This window comes from Antechinus flavipes, chromosome 1, assembly GCF_016432865.1.
Source record: "Antechinus flavipes isolate AdamAnt ecotype Samford, QLD, Australia chromosome 1, AdamAnt_v2, whole genome shotgun sequence".
NCBI classification, from domain to species: domain Eukaryota; kingdom Metazoa; phylum Chordata; class Mammalia; order Dasyuromorphia; family Dasyuridae; genus Antechinus; species Antechinus flavipes.
This window is the reverse complement of record NC_067398.1, coordinates 725,652,398-725,673,097: the sequence shown is the minus strand read 5'-3', so window position 1 is coordinate 725,673,097 and position 20,700 is coordinate 725,652,398. Positions and strand designations below refer to the sequence as shown.

Below are 20,700 nucleotides of genomic sequence, written 5' to 3'. Positions count from 1 at the left end.
GAGAGCACCTCTTCAGGAGCCGGGGGTTGGTTCTGAGGGGAGGGGCGAGTCGAGCGTGCGCAATCCGCCTCTTAGCTCCTCGTGGTCCCGCCCCCTTTCAGAACCTACGCATCTATTGGTTTTTCTGGGAGGGGCGCGGTCTCTGAGCCAATCAGAAGCCTCTCTCTGGAGGGGCCCTGCTCTGGTCTCACCCTCACCCCGCCCCACTCCCCAACTCCCGGGTTCCAGCCCATTCCTTCCCTTTGGGGACCCTTGTCCCGGTCCGCAGCTGAGTCGGGGTGGGGCGGCCTCCACTGACCCCGCGGATGCCGGTGTGCCTCCATTTCTGCAGGTCGTGCCCCACACGTGCTGGGTTTGTGGGGGCAGGGCATCCTGAGGCTGTAATTGATTAGCCCCCCGTTTGTTTTAGGCTACAACCTTGGGGGGCGGGGCGGGGGGGTCCCTGGGCTCCAGCTCAAGCTTCCCTGTTCTCCCCCAGCTCTCCCGACCCCGCGTTTCCCCCAGAGGCGCCAGCTGGCTGGCCGCGGGATGGCCCCGGTTCCCCTGACAGCCTGGCCCCCCCAGGTGAGTTGGAGAGGCGGCTGCCAGGACAGGCCCAGGTGGCCCGTGGTCTGGGGGAGCATTTCCGGGCTGTTGGAGCCCCCGGAACCCGGAGGTGAAGGGAGGTGGGCTGGCTGAGAGGCGCGGAGCTCCGGGCTCCTGGAGGGCGGTGGTCCCTGGGCGGTTCCGCCTTTCCTTGTCGGGGGGGATTGGGGAGGGGGGCGACTAGCACAGAAAGGTGGGGAGGAGGGGCGCAGCAGCCGGCCTTGTCCCGGGGAAAGTCTGAGCCCCCCTGCTGGGAATGCCGAGAGCCCGGACCGAGGCCAGCTCCGCCCTTTCTGATCTGGTTATGGTCGGACTCCTACCCTCGGGGTGCCCCCAGTCTAAGCGGGGGACAGAGGCAAAGTGGGGTCAGCCAGACACTGAGCCCTGTGGGGGGTCCTGCAGCGGCTAAACCCGGCCCCCCGCGCCTTTGGGCAGCAGTTCCCAGACCCACTTTTCCGGGAGAGAATGGGGGTCACTGGAGGGCAGGGCCATGAAAGCCCGAGCAGGGAGGGCTTGCAGTGGTTCTGTTGCATGAATTAGCATCGGGGTCAGCCCCCGAGCACGGAGCAGCGCTCCCTGGCTGTCCCTTGGCCTGGAGGCCGGCGGATCCATGGATGAGTCCCTTGGTGTTGCAGGAGTCAGTGACCTTCGGTGATGTGGCCGTGACCTTCACCCCAGAGGAGTGGGGGCAGCTGGGCCCGGCCCAGAGGGAGCTGTACCGGGAGGTGATGCTGGAGAACTACCAGAACCTGGTGGGCCTGGGTGAGGAGGCTTCCCCGGGACAGGGTTGGGGGCTGTGGGCAGGGTCAGCCAGGACCTTGCTCCCCCAGGTCTTGAGGTTGGCCAGAAACGCCCCCCGTGGGCCCCATGAATGCCCCCCCGGAGTGGCCGCTCGGTGGTGCTCCCCGCATCCTTTGGGCAGAGGGAGAAGATATTTTCTTTGTGAGTCAGGCTCTCCCCAGGGAGCCCCAGCCCCCTCCCCTGCACACAAGACATGCTCTCCCTGTCCCCGTTTTCCAAAAGAGGCAGGGCTGGGACTGCATCGGGCTCCCATCCCCAACTTTCCCTTGTTTCCAATGAGCAGGACTCAGCATTTCCAAGCCGTCTGTGATCTCTCAGCTGGAGCGAGGGGAAGCCCCGTGGAGGCCGGAGGGAGGCGGCCCCGGTGTTGGCGGCACAGGTGAGTGGGCTTCTCCGGGGGCACAGACTCCCTGGGGGCATCCCTAGTGTTTCTCTGAGGGAGCAGACCCTTTGGGGGCACCTCCAGCGCTTCTCTGGGGGAATACCCCAGTGCTTTGGGGAACAGACCCCTGGGGGGGGATACACTAGTGCTTCAGGGGAGCAGACTCCGTGGGGGGGCATCCCTAGTGCTTCTCTGGGGAGCAGACTCCCTGAGGGGGGGAATACCCCCAGTGCTTCAGGGAAGCAGACCCCATGGGGGGCACCCCCAGTCTGGGAGCAAGCCTCTACAGCCTCCCCTGCCTTACCCATTCACTCCCTTTCTCATTTCGAAAGCCGCTCCATCCCAGTGAGAGCAGACGTGTCCCATCGGGGCCCTCTGCCCCTTGTTGTGTGTTCTGCAGTTCAGGCTTCCCATGGGCTATGGTTAAATGAGGGCACCGAAGGGGGGCCGTCCGGCCATGACTTCCGCCCCCAGCCCTGGGTCGCTTCTCCTTTCAGAGTTTAAAGTGAAGCTTCCCTTGGGACTGTAGGAGAGCCGATGGCTCCTTTGCCCCAGTGCCCCTGGTCCCTGCAGGGATCCCTGGGCCCACGTCCCTTTGGTCCTTTGCTCATACTCGCTCCCAGAAGTGACTCCCCCAGCAGGTCCCAGGGGCTCCCTCTCTGTGCCTGCTGCTCCTCAGCCCTCTGATAGTCGGGCTCGCATTTCTAAGCTCTCGCCATCATGGACGCGCTGGCGGCCTGCATCTTGGCCGGGCTGGACCGAAGGTGGGGAGTATCCCTGGGTGCGTTTTCCTAGTTGAAGAAAAGAGCTCAGGAGAGAGAGGTCTGGGTTTGAGTCCTGCCTCTGGGAGGCTGTGGTTCTTGGGAGCTTTTCTGGGGCTGAAGCCGTTGCAGCGTCTCTGGGGCTCTCTCACTCCCCTCCCGCTTGTAGGGAGGAGATTGCTTCTCTGTGTCCGTCACTGATTTCCTGCATAGTGGATTTTGAGTGGGAATCCGGTCTGGGAGGGCCCGGTTCCTGGGGAGCCACAGGGGGGCCGGCCGCGGTCAGCCCTGGCTCCCAGATGCCACCTTCTCCCTGTCTGAGCTCCAGCCCCTCATCATCGTTCTCCCCCGCCGAGGGGTGACCCCGATTCTAGCCCAACACACGTGGGTGGCTCCCCACCTTCTCTTCCCCCCTGCCTTTATCTCCTCCTCGCCCCGAGGCAAGTGAGAAGTGCAGTGACTGAGGGCATGAAGGGGGGATCTGAGCAAATGCAGCTGTTAAGCGGCCTGGGACCAGATGTCCCCCAGTGCAGGTTGGGGCGCTTTTGTATGTATTTAAAGAGACAGTGCAGCTTGGGTGGTAGTGATTTCTTTTTTTTTTTTTTTTAATTTTTTAAATAACTTTTTATTGATAGAACTCATGCCAGGTAATTTTTTACAGCATTATCCCTTGCACTCACTTCTGTTCCGATTTTTCCCCTCCCTCCCTCCACCCCTTCCCCCAGATGGCAAGCAGTCCTTTACATGTTGAATGGGTTACAGTATATCCTAGATACAATATATGTGTGCAGAACCGAACAGTTCTCTTGTTGCACAGGGAGAATTGAATTCAGAAGGTATAAATAACCCGGAAAGAAAAACAAAAATGCAAGCAGTTTATATTCATTTCCCAGTGTTCTTTCTCTGGGTGTAGCTGCTTCTGTCCATCTTTGATCAATTAAGGCTCTCTTTATCGAAGAGATCCACTTCCATCAGAATACATCCTCAAACAGTATCATTGTTGAGGTATATAATGATCTCCTGGTTCTGCTCATTTCACTCAGCATCAGTTCATATAAGTCTCTCCAGGCCTCTCTGTATTCATCCTGCTGGTCGTTCCTTACAGAACAATAATATTCCATAGCATTCATATACCACAATTTACCCAGCCATTCTCCAATTGATGGACATCCATTCATTTTCCAGCTTCTAGCCACTACTAACAGGGCTGCCACAAACATTCTTGCACATGTGGGTCCCTTTGCCTCCTTTAAGATCTCTTTGGGATATACACCCAATAGAAACACTGCTGGATCAAAGAGTATGCACAGTTTGATAACTTTTTGAGCATAGTTCCAAATTGCTCTCCAGAATGGCTGGATGTGTTCACAATTCGGTGGTAGTGATTTCTAACTGGGGGAGAACGCAGGGCCCTTCCAAGTTGGGAGGGGTGCAGTTCCCCCGATTCGGGAGGAGGAGCCTGTGCTGGTTTTCAGCAATTGTGAGAAAACTTGGCGCCGTCTTTGGATGGAGCCGGATTTCTGGTCAGTGTGATGTAAGGTTTTAGCGAAGGGTCGCTCTGCTCTTATTGCCTTCCTGCTGAACGAGGCTCAAAGGGTCGTCCTGCTGCATCTGAGAATAGTATGTCCAGCTCAGGAGGCTGCCCGGGTCAGGCCTAGAGAATCCGTGGGGCACGGCGCCTTCTTCAGGGCAGGCCTCCTTGCAGGGCCCTACGGCCAGCCCAGACACCCGCCTGTGAGCACTTTGTGGGGCTTGTAGCAGCCCAGTGGAGCTGCGGCAGGTTGGGAGGCCAGGTGTTCCCCTCAGGGTCTGACACCTGCTCCTGCAGGTCATCTCCAGAATCTCCTTCTGACAATTCAGGGTGTGTGGCGCTGGGAGACTGCCCAGGCTTCAGGGGCGTTCACCCGAGGTCAGCCCGGCGCTCTGTTCATTCAGTTTGGCGGGCAGGCTAATCTCTCTCCTCTCCCCACTTTTCTCCAGAGCCCCCCAAACTCTGAGCTAGCTCTTGCAGGTGAGTGTGTCCTTCCCCGCAGGGCTGGAGGCAAATAGTGCAGTAATGTTTTTTTCCCAATTCCCATAATCATTTAAACTTTTCTTACAAGACAGACTTGGAGCTACACCCATAATTGAATAGAAAAAGAACTGAGCTAGCTTTATAACTGAGTCATAGGATGAAGTTCCCACAATTCAGTTAATCACTTGCTGCCCTAATCCTCTCAACTCCCTCGATCTTCCCCCTTTTGAAATTCCCCCGTGAATCAGTTCTGTCTAAGCAAATCTGTAAGATTTTCCATGAATTCATCATCACAGTTTCAGAAGTCAGCTTTCAGATTGAACTACTTAGGAGGTTCACGATGAACCATTTTGGAGAAGGGAGAGTCACATGTCACCAAGGTAACCAAGAAAACTCAACATAAACCAAAACAATACAATACCGATCATCATCGGTATTAACTAACATCGTCAATGTCCTTGTGTCCTATTGACTCGCTCCTCCAATCCATTTAATTAGCCCATTTTATGTCCCATGTCGTCAGCTGGTCCCTAGAAATCTCTTGGACTTTTTGTAATAGGCCTTATTGTCAGGACAGGTATCAAAAGCCCTCTGCATCTCTAGTTCCAAATCATTTTTAGTAGTTCCTAGGTTAAAATCTGCCATAATAATTTGGGCCAATGTAGTGGTCTCTTAAATTTGCTTCTCCTATCCTGAAACTTCAGAGAATTTCAATGTTTATATACCATTTGCTGTTTTTATCTTTACCAAAACTATCTAAACCGAAACTTTGTATTTGATATTTAAAAAGCTTAAAATAATTCATGAGGGTCTAAATTGTAAAAATGAACTCTTTTATCTTTTTTAGTCATCAGACAAAAACTTAAAAATTGGGAAAATAATTACATATAAAAATTTTCTACTGCTCACTCACCCTGATTACAGAAATTTGTTGTGGAAAGAAAAAGAAGGACATACTTAAAACAGTATCAAGCCTTGTCCTTTCAAGAGCACAGACTAACTTGATATATATCATAACAGGAAAAAGAAACCCCCAAAAACTTTCTTAGCTCCATTTGATTCCAGGCTTAAGTCTTATCTGACAGCCATTCATGTAGTATTGAGCACCAAAAGCAACTCATGGGATTAACCAGGTGGAAAATTTACGATTCAGAAAGGTATCACCTGGACCAAGACCAGCTTTTAACCTGTGGGGGTTCAGAGCCAAAACAGGGCAGGCTAGAGACTGGAGGGTCAGACTACAGACAGGTTTAATTCATCTTGGAGTGAGGAAGGAGGATGTTGCAAGTGGAAGCCTCCATCTCACAAGAAGGGCTTCGTGCTGCTGACACTGGGCTCACTTATAGACATGGAAGGGGTTGGCCCACAACAGTCACTCTTAGTAGGTCTTCAGAGTGCTCATGGCTGACGTTTTTTGGCACGGTAAAGCCCTCTTTGGGACCCTGCCATGGGAAGTCCCTGTTTCAAGAATTGGAGGTTGTGACCACTTTTGGGTGCACAGGACCAGAATTCTGTCATGGAAACATGAGCATGTTATCTGTCAGTGGTGAAGAGTACTGATTGTGAGCATGTGATAGATGCCAAATAAGGGGACCTAAATCCCTCATTTTTCCCAAGGGCAAGATCGTCCAGAGCAAAAAGGGTTGTTGCTATAGCACACCCAGGGCATGGCCCACTTGCTGCCCCTTACTTCTGAAAACAGGGCAGCATATTCTGAGAAAGGAAATAACACAATGAGGAAACTGAATCAAGAGAATTTCACCTTAGACCCTGCCAGGGTTGTCCTCAAACATTTTCTAGGAACTGACATCCATGTGTCATTTTCTGCTGTTGACTCTAACAATTCAGACAATTATGCTTGTAAAACAAAACAACAGTAAATTATAATCCCAAAAGTTCTTATCTTAAACAGCCAAGTGTCACTTATCATAGCTTAGAGCTTGAATGTGATTAATTTTTTCATGTTCTCTAATAATTAATATTTCATTTATCTTTTTTTTAATAACTTTTTGTTGACAAAATCCATGCCAAGGTAATTTTTTACAACCTTATGCCTTGTACTCGTGTTCCGATTTTTCCCTTCCCTCCCTCCACCCCCTTCCCCAGATGGCAAGCAGTCTTATACATGTTAAATATGTCACGGTATATCCTAGATACAATATATGTGTGCAGGACTGAACAGTTCTCTTGTTGCACAGGAAGACTTGGATTCAGAAGGTAGAAATAACCCGGGAAGAAAAACAAAAATGCAAGCAGTTTACATTCATTTCCCATTGTAGCTGCTTTTCTTTGAGTGTAGCTGCTTCTGTCCATCTCATTTATTTTTTACTTACAAATTAAAACTAACTACATTTTGGAGTTTCAGACATTCCAAATTTCTGTTAGTTGAGCCATATGAATGTATTGAACTTACATCTTTAAACCACACTGTACATTTTCATAATTTCATAAGGGATAGCCAAAATTTTTCAAACAAAAATTATTAGAGTAAATTGATTATCTGCTTTAAAACAAAATATACTCCACTGAATATTATGTTTTCAAATATCTTTTGCTAATCATTCTTTTAACACCTCAGTCCACAATTTAATAGGTAAAAATAGTTATTTGTCTAATAGCATTTCTGATACAATGATCTCTCAAGTTCATAATAAAAGAGAACTTAGAGACAAACATGCACAATAACTTGTATTTAAAACACAAAGCTTATTCTAATTAGAGGGCATCAATTCAACTGAATGCATTTCCATATTAATTCCATATAAAAATCATAAGTCTTATTTCATTTATTATTTTATACAAATAACATCTAAAACCCACCTTAGGTGTTTCAGATATGGAGTAATTACATTCAATTGAAGAAATAATAAGGATAATCAAAATACTAACATTTAGTTTTTACCAACTAACAGGCATTGCTTAATGCAATTGTGTTAAGCCCTTCACAATTATCATTCAGTCCTCATAACAACCCTGGGAGATGGTATACCATTATTATTTTCCTTCTATAAGCCTTTTTTATGAGGTAAACAGAGATAATTTAAAAGCACAGAGCTAGTAAATTTCTGAGACAGAATGTAACTGAGGTTTCTCTGTATTTTTCCAGTATTTTTTTCTGGCATATTTAATTGGGGATCTGATCTGAGATGAGAGGGGTTAACAGAGTCAGAGTACAAGGGTCTCTGAGCTGGGTTGCAGGGCTTAGAAAGTCTCTGACTTAAAGAATCTTTTCTCTCTTCGTGGTCAAGGAAGTATTAAATCCAAGGACATTAAACTGCCAACTAATTTCATTTTTTCCCTTTCATTCTGGGTTTGCTTTCAAACTAGCTGCCTTCCTTCATTACACTAAAACAATAACACCATTAGTCTTTCAGGTAGAAGAGTAGGGTATATTATTTACCGTTTTTACCATTTACCATTAAAACTTTAATGAATAAAATTTGTATTTTTCCTTAAATTTTAGAATGGTACCCCAGAACTCATTAACTTAGTTCAGCATATGTTGCTTAGAGAAAATGATTACTCTCCAGACTCCTTAAATCTCCAATCTTCTTAATCTTTAAACCTTTAGCATCTACTAAGATGTATATATTTTTAGCAGTTCTACACACTTTTAATTACCTGACTTTATTTCTGTATTTTCAATGTGGACAAAGATGAGGTGACAGGGGGAAAGTATCTTGCAGGTTTTTCACTTTTTTTTTTTTAATCTAGTTTAGCATTAATTTATTTTTTTTAATAGCTTTTTATTTACAAGTTATATGCATGGGTAATTTTACAGCATTGACAATTGCCAAATCTTTTGTTCCAATTTTTCCCCTCTTTCCCCCCACCCCTCCCCTAGATGGCAGGATGACCAGTAGATATTAAATATATTAAAGTATAAATTAGATATACAATAATTATACATGACCAAACCGTTATTTTGCTGTACAAAAAGAGTTCGACTCTGAAATATTGTACAATTAGCCTATGAAGGAAATCCAAAATGCAGGTGGGCAAAAATATAGGGATTGGGAATTCAATGTAATGGTTCTTAGTCATCTCCCAGAGTTCTTTCGCTGGGTGTAGCTGGTTCAATTCATTACTGCGCCACTGAAACTGATTTGGTTCATCTCATTGCTGAAGATGACCAAGTCCATCAGAATTGATCATCCTATAGTATTGTTGTTGAAGTATATAATGATCTCCTGGCCTTTCTCGTTTCACTCAGCATCAGTTCGTGTAAGTCTCTCCAGGCCTTTCTGAAATCATCCTGTTGGTCATTTCTTACTTTTTAACCTAATCTCCCACTGAAAGCATAAAGTAGAACTTAGTTCTGCTTACTGAGGCAGCTGCTTAAAATATGAAACTTCATTTATCTTTTCTAACATTCTAAACTCTATGTAGCTTTTTACCAGTTTTTCTGTCTGGCTGCATTTTCTTTTTAAAAAAAAATCAGGGTTATAGAATCTGCAAACACTAACTAAACAAAACACATGACAGATTTTTCTGTAAAAACAACAACAAAAAGATATGGCAAAAATGTACTTGCCAGCCTTAATTTTTTCAATTGGCAGTAATGAGAAGAGTTGAATTAGAGCCAACACAGATCACCAGTTAAATCTCCTGCAGATTTATGTCAGATGTCATATAACTCAATTACATGTTGTTCAGTCATTCCCATAATTGCAAACAGCCCCTAGTACCATGCTACCAAAATTTTATCCAAAATGGAACCCACAGGTGTTTCTTACTATTGTTGGAGTTCATCTTCCTTTATGATCCCCTGGGGGGAGGGGGACTTATTAAAAAGCCCTAAACCAACCCAGTCCTTGACACAAACTTAATCCAAAACTAAATCACTGATCCCAAAAGCAAAAAGTTAAGTTGTAATTTTTAAAATAAGCATCTATTTCTTCTAGAAATATCAAAAATAAAATCATTACATTGTGTTCATTTTCTATATTAGCCTGAAAGTGGCTATTCTGTTGTTCCCAACCATTATCTTTTATAATCATGGAAAAAGCAGATGAGCTTCTTCTGCTTTCAGTGTATTGCCATTGACTCTTTGGGAAAGCCATTATATCAGTCTGGTTTTCAGTCTTTTCATTTGTAATATGTAGTAACTAATGTATAGAGTTATTATGTGATATATTTTAAGATTTGTGAAATACTGTCATAACCACTATAAAGCATAATTATGGTTTCAGTTTTATTATATTTTAGAATATTTTTTCTTCAATAGAATATGCAAAATATCTAAAAAACAGCAGAGTAATATGGAGATATGTTGTACATGACTACATATATATATAATTTGTACAAAATTTCTTGTTTTCTCTAGGAGAGGTATGGGAGGGAGGGAGAGAATTTGGAACTCAACGTTTTAAAAAACAAATAGTTAAAATTGTTTTTATGTGTAATTGAGGGGAAAAAACAGCAGAGAATAGCTATTTATAGCTTTTATTTCTTTCAGATTTGGAGACAAGGCATGAAATCAAGGAGTTGGCCCCAAAGCTGGTCCTCACTATGAAAGAGTCATCTGGGGAAAGACTCAAAAAGAATGGTTCCTGTACTTCCAAATTAGAAGTCTGGGAATGGGATTCCAGGTTAGAAAAGCAGCAGAACAACGAAGAAACATGTGCTAAACCAGTAAAGATCAAGCCTCCCAATAAGGTGAGAGGCCATGAGTATAATAAATATAGCAAAAGCTTTAGTCTAGGACCAGTTCTTTTCCCACAGCAGCGAGTATCCATAGGCAAGAATCCCGATAAATGTGGTACACATAGGAAAAGCTTCAGACTATATTCAGACCTAAGAAAATGTAATAGAATCTCCTCAAAGAAAATACTTTCCAAATTTAAGGAATGTGTTAAGTCTTTTAGTTATAATTCAGACCTTATTGAAAATCATCGAATGCCTGCTGGAGAAAAGAAACCTTATATATGTAATGATTGTGGAAAAGTCTTCCGACAGAGCACTCATCTTATTCTACATCAGAGAATCCATACTGGAGAGAAACCCTATGAATGTAGTGAATGTGGGAAGGCCTTCCGCTTGAGCACAAGACTTATTGAACATCAGAGAATCCATACTGGAGAGAAACCGTATGAATGTAATGAATGTGGGAAGGCCTTTCCTCAGAGCTCAAAACTTACTCGCCATCAGAGAATTCACACAGGAGAGAAACCTTATGAATGTCACGAATGTGGAAAGGCCTTCTGCCAGAGAACAGGGCTGACTCAGCATCAGAGAATTCACACGGGAGAAAAACCTTACGAATGTCACGAATGTGGGAAGGCCTTTCGCCAGAGAACGGGACTCAGTCGACATCAGACAATTCATACAGGAGATAAACCTTATGAATGTAATGAATGTGGAAAGGCCTTCCGCCAGAGGAAAGGACTCACTCAACATCAGACAATTCATACAGGAGAAAAGCCTTATAAGTGTAACGAATGTGGGAAGGCCTTCCGTGATAGCTCACAGCTCATTCGACATCATAGAATTCACACTGGAGAGAAACCTTATGAGTGTAATGAGTGTGGGAAGGCCTTTGCACGAAGCACAGAACTTACTGTACATCAGACAATTCATACTGGAGAGAAACCTTACAAGTGTAACGAATGTGGGAAGGCCTTCCGACAGAGTTCACAGCTTACTCAACACCAGACAATTCATACTGGAGAAAAGCCTTATAAATGTAATGAATGTGGGAAGACCTTCCGCTTGAGCACAGGTCTTATGGAGCATCAGAGACTTCATACTGGAGATAAACCTTATGAATGTGGAGAATGTGGGAAAGCTTTCCGCCATAGCTCACAGCTTACTCGCCATCAGATGATACATACAGGAAAGAAACCTTATGAATGCAACGAATGTGGAAAGTCTTTCCCCCAGAGCTCACAGCTGACTCAACATCAGATAATTCACGCTGGAGGGAAACCTTACAAGTGTAATGAATGTGGAAAGGTCTTCTGCCAGAGCTCACAACTTGCTCAACATCAGATAATTCATACTGGGGAGAAACCTTATGAATGTAATAAATGTGGAAAGGCCTTTCCCCAGAGCTCACAGCTGACTCGACATAAGAGAATTCATACTGGGGAGAAACCTTATGAATGTAGTGAATGTGGAAAGGCTTTCCGCTTGGGGACACAACTTGCTGTGCATCAAACAATTCACACTGGAGAGAAACCTTATAAATGTAATGAATGTGGCAAGGCCTTCCGCCTGAGCAAAGGACTTATGGAACATCAGAGACTTCATACTGGAGATAAACCTTATGAATGTAATGAATGTGGCAAGGCTTTCCGCCATAGATCACATCTTACTCGACATCAGTTGATTCACACTGGAAAGAAATCTTATGAATGTAATGAATGTGGAAAGTCCTTCCCCCAGAGCTCACAGCTTACTCAACATCAGACAATTCATACTGGGGAGAGACCTTATGAATGTGGGAAAGCCTTTAAATGGAGCACAGGACTTAATGAACATCAGGGTATTCATGTAGGAGAGAAGCCTTTTGAACTCGAGGAGCCCTTTCATCAGTTCACACCTTACTCAACAGTGGAGAATCCAAACTGAAGAGAAACTTTTTGAATGTAATGATTGAGGGAAAACTTGCCTCCAGAGTAAATACCTCACTCAGTATTAGTTCATATGGGAGAAAAGAGCCTGATAAATAAGCAAAGATTTTCCACGATAATTTGTCATTAATCATCAGGTTAATTCTTACTGGAGAGAAGCTTATGTATAGAATGAATGTGAAAAGGATTTCAGCCAGAGCTACAGTCTTTTACTGAATATTAAAGGATTCAAGTGAAAGGAAAACCCTGTAGATCAGAGGTTCTTCACTTTTTTGTGTCCTGGACCACTTTGGCAGTCTACTGAATTCTATGGATTCCTTAGAACTCTGCCTTTAAAATGCATAAAACATGGGATTACAAAGGAAATGAGTTATATTGGAATACAGTTATGAGTTTTTTTAAAATAAATTCGTGGACTTAAGGTTAAGAACCCTTGGCATAGATGAAGCAGATAAATATTAATTCCCTTTAGTGATTGTTTCAAGCTGTTTTCTCTCAACACCTAGGCATCTCCTTCCTATATCCCCATAAATAAATGGGATGACTTGAGTCTAAGAAAATAGAATCTAAGCAGTTCTTGTCAACCTGAGGTCTAATATACCCAAATCACCCCCTCTTCCCATTCTTTTTATAAATCTCTTACCTCCTGGTGTAAATAGTGCCTGGGGCTCTGCAGAGAATATTCCTGTGTTGTTCTCCTGCAGTCCCTTTTCTCTTAAACTAATAGGATTCCTAGCTATCCTTACCTACAATCACCAGACAGGTCACAGGGATTTTCTAATTTCATTCCCATCCCTGAACCTGATCAGAACTTTCCAGATGTTATACTCCTAGAGTAGCAACTCCAGCTCACATCAAATCAGGTTTTTAGGTGCTAACCTTTTCTATCATTTTCATTCCTTTTTGGGAAATATATTTCTAAGTTGTTATCAAAAACAAAACCTTTGTTCAAAACTTTTCGTATCAGTATTATTAGTAATTTTAAAAATTAATGGAAGAAACTTAAGTGGCCAACTATAGGAAATAGGTTATACTCATTCTCTTAAATTCCATTAATTTAAATGGAATATTTGAAAATGATTGAGAGAAACAACTTTGAGGAAAATGACAAAATCAGGAAAGGTCTTTATGGAATAAAGGAAAAATCAGAAGCTAGTGACCAGAAGAGCCATTATAATGTGATTACAGTAGTAGGAGGGGAAAAAAAATGGAGAGTCTTAATAGATTTGCAGGGGACTAATTAATAGATTGTCATTTCATGCTTTGATATTTATTTATTTGAGTATTAGCAGTTGTATAGTCAGCTTAGTTGTACTGTTTGTATTATTAAGTTTATAAGTCAAAGAAAATGATAGTATTATAATCTGTTAAAATTTTTAGCAGCAGCATCTGTTCCCCTCTTGTCTCACAGAAAAAGTTTCTTTACTTATTTAAAGTTAATTTTTCTTTCAGTTCTATCTCCTACTGTCTACTTTAAGACATCACTCTGGTAATTTTATCCTGTCCCTCAATACTTCATATTCAATTTGTCCCTGAAACCTTTTTTCTCAGCTGCCTACTCACATGCCCTGCTAAAAAAATTCTATCCCATCTAGTTATCTCCCCTTTGTTCTGTTTTTCTCTTCACTTCCAAACTTAATAAAGTACGATGTTTATACCCACTTTCAGTTCTGTAGCATACTCTGATAGTTGTATTCCTTCTGTTTCTATTTCTCTTCATCTAACCAAAAGTTCATTTCCCTTCCTCCCCCCCACCCCCCTTCCTTTTACCTGTCCTGTATCTTGGGGATAGGATTTGCCTTCCAGGACCATATTCATCCTTTCAATCCTCAGGGATGCTTCCAAAATTAGGTTTGCCTACTTCCTTCAGGACTTCTGCTTTACCTTGCCCATTCTTGACTACTTTTGAGGCCTTTTTTATTCCTGTCCTAGATTTTTTTCATATTTGAATTTGTACAGTTTTCCCCATCTATTAGCTGGCAAGTGGTTGCTAAATGCCTAATTCTTAAGTTGTAGTTGCTCTCTTTGGCATCCAGATTGTTAGGTATACACACTTCCTGTTCATTTAAAGCCCTTTGGATTACATCTGCAGGGTGCCAGCACTGTGTCTCTGCTTAAGGCCTCCTTCCTGAATTTTAGGCCATGGTCCAGAAGCATAAATCCTTTTCTCAGATGCTGCATTCTTATTCAGCTTGTTTACTTCCCATATTTGTCCTTCCCTTCATTGTGTTTGATGGACTACAGTTAGGAAGATTTCACCAGTGTCCCTTCTGTCCGGCCTTCCGTTCCCTAGTGCTCCAAGGTGTCACCAGGGTGGAGGGCTGTGGAGAAGCTGATGAGATGCTCAGACCCTTGTGTGAGCCCTAGCTCCTTCACTTGCTCACCTGGGCTGTCTGAGAATCTGAGAGGTGATGTCGAGTGCTTGGGAAGATCCAAGCTCTTCATACATGGAATCATGGTCCTCTGTCTCCCACCCCATGAATGGAAGGTCCTGCATGGGGCTGGAGTTCAGGTTGCCCATTGAAAGACCCCAAGGGCCTGTTGGTCTTCAGTTGGGTAGTGAGGGGGGAAGTCGGCTCTTATCTTGGCTACCTCACGCATGTTAGAGATGGAGGCGGCTCCAGAAGTGCTTCTCAGGTTTGTGTAAGCTGAGGCTCTCATTGGCTGGTAGCTGCCCTTGGTTTTCAAGGAGGACCAAACGACATCACTGTGTTAGAGCTGATTATGGGGTGTCCTACCAGCTGACCAACATGAATTCAGAGCACTTGGCCACAGGCCAGACCCACATGGTCTGTGTGAACATTTGGGGGGGAAACCCACACTTCTGAGCTTGGTTCTTAGAGCGTGGCCCCTTCTGGGATGACAGCCTGCCATGCTGGTCACCTGTGTCCACAAGTGATTCTAAAGTTCTTTAGGAGACCTTGAGGGTGCTCTCTTTGTGCCCACATCCTAGTGATGTGTCATAGCTTGCCATTGCAGCCAAGATTTGAACCTTATATCTTTTTTTTTAATAACTTTTTATTGATAGAATGCATGCCAGGGTAATTTTTTACAGCATTATCCCTTGCACTCACTTCTGTTCCGATTTTCCCCCTCCCTCCCCCGACCCCCTCCCCCAGATGGCAAGCAGTCCTTTACATGTTAAATAGGTTACAGTATATCCTAGATACAATATATGTTTGCAGAACCAAACAGTTCTCTTGTTGCACAGGGAGAATTGGATTCAGAAGGTAGAAATAACCTGGGAAGAAAAACAAAAATGCAAGCAGTTTATATTCATTTCCAGTGTTCTTTCTCTGAGTGTAGCTGCTTCTGTCCATCTTTGATCAATTAAGGTTCTCTTTATCGAAGAGATCCACTTCCATCAGAATACATCCTCAAACAGTATTGTTGTTGAGGTATATAATGATCTCCTGTGAACCTTATATCTCTGGGGCTGAATCTAGTATTATTACTGCACTGTTTCTCAAGACACTTCTTCCCACCACTACTAGTAAAAAATACCTTTCCCTCCCCTTGTGGGTGGATTAGGTTATTATTTGGAGGAAGAATTCCACTCTGGAACTTTCATGGGCTTTCACATGTTTTCTCATGAATTTATAGTGGGAAATTTTCAGGAACATTGGAAGTCAGGGTCAGAAATTCCTGGCTGTGCTGGCCACACAGATTTAACTATGTTATTAAATTGTTGGTGAGCCCCCAGAAGAAGGTGGGCAATACCCTCCTCCAAATCTCCCACCATGAATTTAGGAAATTTTCATTTGGCTGTCCCTTTGAAGGCCTCTTGCTTTGGCTCTCAGCCAAGTGGTCAGCAGGTGGGGTTACTCTTACCTGGGTATAAAGGTGCCTGCTCCCCAACAGACATGTTGAGGTCCGCAGGGGATGCTCAGAGTTGTTTCTTCCTCTGCCTGTGGCTGATAAAAATGTCATCCAAATTATGTAGGCGATGGATAGAAGTCTCTACACGTGGCAGAAAATACGAACAGACAGTTCTTGGAAGAAGCAGCCAGAATGTCCAGTAGCTGCCTAAAGACTTGTAACAAGGCAGATTTAAGCCCTTTGGGATGTGGGGTGCCACTTTTACCCACTTGGTAACCAGACTTTGTTAACGATGAGGAAATGCTGACAGTAGTGCCGAATCACCCTGGTACGTGGCTGATGGAAGTCCAAATTGGCGTATTTCCGAAAAGCAATATGGCAACATCTGCTACCAGATGATCGAAGGCTGGCTTCTGATATGCCTGTAGTACCTAACAACTCCAACGTTATTACTGGGGTGATAGAGGACCTTGCTGGACCAAAACGTTCCTGGAACGCTAGAAGCTAGGCTTGGGACCAAAATCTAGGGAATGCCTAAGCTGATTGTCCCCTGTGAAGGTGAGTTGCAAGTCATCGTATTTGTGAAGTGCACCAAGACATGTGGAAAGTCTTAACATGCACCAGTGCAATGCACACAGAAAGCAGAACCAAGATAGGAACTGATGATCGGAACTGTGAATGACAATGAGAGCAGCAATATGAAAGACAAAGGGTACGGGGCAAAGAGAAGACTTGTCACTATGGTCTGCTTCAGATTGGCACATGTATTTTTTTTAAAAAATGGAAAGAAAAAAGTATGATTTTTTCCTTTGTGTTTTGACATGTTTGTTGTCTTGATGGTTATCAAATTTAGAATAAACATTTTAATAATATATATTTGATTTTTAAAAATCCATTATTGAATGTGTAGAATGTTATTGATAATTGGCAATTTGGTGGTATAATGGGTAGAGTTCTGAGCCTAATGTCAGGAAGATATGAATTTAAATCTGGATTCAGATATTCCCTCACTGTGTAACTCTGGATAAGTCACTTAACCTTTCTCAACCTCAGATTCCTGAGGATAAAGCATCTATTACATGGAGTTGTGAGAATCTAATGAGATAATATTTGTAAAGTGTTTAGGTCAGTTCTTGGCACAAAGTAGGTATTTAATAAAAGTATATTCCTTTCCCTATTTCCCTTCATGTCTTTTGGCTTAAAAACCTTAAAAATAAATGCAAAAAAAAAGTATAAACATCATTCTTTACTGACCACAATGTCATTAAACATTCTATTAAATTAAGGACTTAGTAAAAGTATTAAAGATTGACAAGTAATTACTTGATTTAATTCTAAAGATTCAATGTGTTGAAGAATGAATCATAAAAATGATGGGTGATTTCATTAAAGATGACAAAAATGAGAACTTGCCAGAATCTTGGGGATATCACCAAAGCAATCCTTAGGGGAAATTAGAAAGTTGTATTTCTGAGAACTTATTTGCTACTATCCAGAGGGGTTAGGGATATTGCACCAGCAATGAGCCTTATTACAGCATGCTACAAAGTGGTGGTGGGTATATACACATACACATTAATAAGTAGGTATTTGCAATCACATACATATATACACATTGCACATTCATATGCAGCTATGTAAAGTCCACACTTAAGTTTGTCCTGTTTCTCTGAAGGTGGCTGACATCCTTCTTAAGTCCAATTCTTGGTGTTTTTCTAACTCCACCAGCTCATTTTCTACATCACAGCAACATTCCAACCTTATGTTATCTAGTTATTTTAAATAATTTGTAACAACATCAATATGTTTGACATAAAATATAGTCCTCCTATTTTTTCTCTTTTGATTAAATCTATTTTAACTTCAACTTTGTCTGAGATCATTACTACCCCTGTTTTACCTAATAAATTCGATTCCTGTTCTACATTATTATGTTTGAGTGTAGCTCTGATTTCTATCACTCCTGACTTCTTTGCTATATATTTCACCTAAAGGACATGACTGGGATTTCTTCAGAGGAAAGATTGAGCAACCTGGAAGGGAAGGTCCAGTTAGACTTGGATCTTTAGAGGGTGGGACCAAGGAATCAAACAGAAAACAGGTTCTTTGGTTCCTGATGAGGATGGACCCAAGTAGAGGAAAAAGACAAACCAAACCCAGAGGGATTGGAGACTGAGAACAAGATAGTTGAGGAAAGTAACAAAAAGAGAGAGGTCCTAACTGAATGGAATAAACCAAGTGAAGAGCTCTCATAAAAATGGGATCTCTACCAACACCCCCTAATTGTGACTTGAGACTTTTCAATAACAAGTGGAGCTAGATCTAAAAGCTGCAGGTATTCAATTGTCTTAGATACACAAACATTTCCCTCCTGTCTCCCCCATTCCTTTTCATTAGCATTTAAGTACTTAATATGATAGAGTGTTCTGGGGTCCATATTTAATCTCTGGGTAAATTAGAACTCTCCAACCAATGGGAGAAAAGTTGCCTTTTCTCTTGAGATTATAATACATCCCTTTTTGCTTTTTTCTTATTTCGAGAGTCTCTCTTTTAGTGGCTGATGTAAAGAAGAGGTGAGGAAGTGGGGTAAGAGGAGAGACCCCCTGAAGCATAAGAGGGAAGAGGAGAAAGACCACAGGGCAGCCCACCACCCTGGCAGGTAACCCAGAAGGAGCTCAGCAAGACTGGCCAGACTGATAGGGGCAGTTTAGCCTGGGGGAGCTGATGTAGCTTGGATTTCTGACTGGATACAGCAAGGTGGGGGTCCCCACAACAGAGGGTGAGCCTATTGCCATCAGTGCCCTTCTCTGCTTGCCTTGCGGAGTAATTTAGTGCAGTTGCTCGGCTCTCTCTGCCAGCCGGACCATGTTCCTCAGGACCTCTTCACCCTGAGTGACTACAGTGAGTGTTTCCACTTTCCCACCTCTGCTTAAACACCATTGAACAAGCAAACCTTTGAGTAGCTGCCCAGGAGAATCTCCTTCTGGGCAGCCAGATGTTGGACAATGGCCAATGAAGGGAGTGAGGGAGAGAAATTCCCCATTCTCCCTCGTTCCTCTCCCCCACGTCCTGCACAGATGCTCCTGGTCTCGAATCCCTGGGGTTCCCTGGAACCAGACTTGCCCGGCCCAGGACTTAGCTGTGGAAAGCCCTCAAGGACGCGCGTGATTTCTGTTTTCTGGTCAGAAAAAGGAGCTCACGCACTCCACAAAGGGAGGGTGAGGCTTCTTTGCCTCAAGTGTGACTACTGTGACTGGCCCAACCCAGTGGGAACGGAGGAGGATGGAATCGCATGTCCTCCTTGCTCGCTTCTTGCCACAAGTCAAAGCCAAAGATTGGCAGAGAAACCGCATTTGGAGCAACTCAAGCATTTTATTTTTCTCAATTATATGTAAAGCTAGTTTTTTATATTTATTTGTAAGATTTTGAGTTCCAAATTTTTTTCCCTTTTCCTTCAGCAAGACAGCAAGCAATCTGACATAGGCTATATAGGCTATATATATATATATATATATATATACAATCATATTAAACATATTTCCAAATTTGTTATCTTGTGAAAGAAGAGCCAAAACAAAAGAGAAAATCATAAGAAAAGGGGGAAAAAAGCAAAAATAGTGCACTTTGACCTACATTCAGACTCGATCAGTTCTTTCACTGGATGTGGATAACATTTTCTATCCCTAGTCTTTTGGAACTGTCTTAGAGCCTTATTTTGCTGAGAAGAGCTGTCTGTCATAGTTGATCACTGGCCCATCACCAAGTGTAAGTCTTCAGATAAGTTGTATGTACCAGGGTTTAGAAAGTATTCCTCCTCCCTTGGTAGCCAGGCTTTATGCTACTCCCTGAGCAGCAGTCCCTTGGAGGACCGCCTGGCTCTCTGTCACAGTTCGAGAGCATCCCCTCTCAGGTGCTCTCCACACCTCCTTACAGCCCTCCCATCAGGCCCCAAAGCAATCGGAATGCATGTGATGCTGCCCCATAAAGGACCATGAAGGCAGAAACAACCTAGTTCCTTAATTAAGTCCAAGTCCCTGCTGAGATCTCTTGCCCCACAAGCTTTCTCTCTTTCAGTGTCGGGCCCCCAAGCTGTCTCCTGGGCTCAGATAGACATCAATGTGTAAGATGTAATTTATTAAGGGCGACAAATAGACATATTTAAATATTTCAACAGTACATCCACTGTGAGAAAGGTCATGGAGTCACATATGTGTATACACACACTATATATAGTACATATACATTATACATACATATTTAAAGACAAAGGGTTTGGGGGTTTGGTTGGGGGTTTTTTGGCAAGGCAGTTGGGGTTATGTGATTTGCCCAGGGTCACACAGCTAAGGAGTGTTAAGTGTCTGAGGCAGCTTTGAACTTAGGTCTTCCTGAATTCAGAACTGATGCTCTATCCACTGTGCCATGTAGCTGCCCTGATAAATTCCATTTTAAAAAATTCAAGCAGTTACAAAATAAGTTTGATTATATCAATATTATGTATAATATAAAGTCGTAGTCATCTCCTAGTTCTTGTCATAATTCTTACACTTTCAGATACCTACTTTTTACTTTGTAAGGGAACTAATTTAAGTTTTATTGTACTGAGAAGGAAAAAAGTGATTCCCCAAAGCATTTAACGATTATCAAAATAAGTTATAGTAAATGAATATAGAGTATTATTGTTCTATAAGAAATGATTGGCAGCATAATTTCAGAAAGGCCCGGAGAGGCTTTGCATTAGCTGATGTACCCAGTAACAATCACATT

At 43.3% G+C, this 20,700-nt stretch overlaps 1 protein-coding gene across 3 annotated transcripts in view; it reads left to right on the top strand.

The window, feature by feature from the left end:
- Positions 1-12,547, top strand: part of LOC127545847 (zinc finger protein 420-like) — a 330,731-nt gene extending 318,184 nt beyond the window's left edge. The window contains exons 1-5 of one of the 3 annotated variants that reach the window (XM_051973345.1): positions 150-331; positions 479-564; positions 1,221-1,347; positions 1,670-1,765; positions 10,002-12,547. In XM_051973345.1, the coding sequence (XP_051829305.1) occupies positions 529-564; positions 1,221-1,347; positions 1,670-1,765; positions 10,002-12,115 (2,373 nt within the window). In that variant the 5' untranslated portion in view covers positions 150-331; positions 479-528 and the 3' untranslated portion in view covers positions 12,116-12,547. Of the gene's footprint in view, positions 1-149; positions 332-478; positions 565-1,220; positions 1,348-1,669; positions 1,766-10,001 lie in introns of those variants that run through there. The other 2 variants (XM_051973344.1, XM_051973343.1) reach the window with 2 other exon arrangements.
- Positions 12,548-20,700: the final 8,153 nt, after the last annotated feature.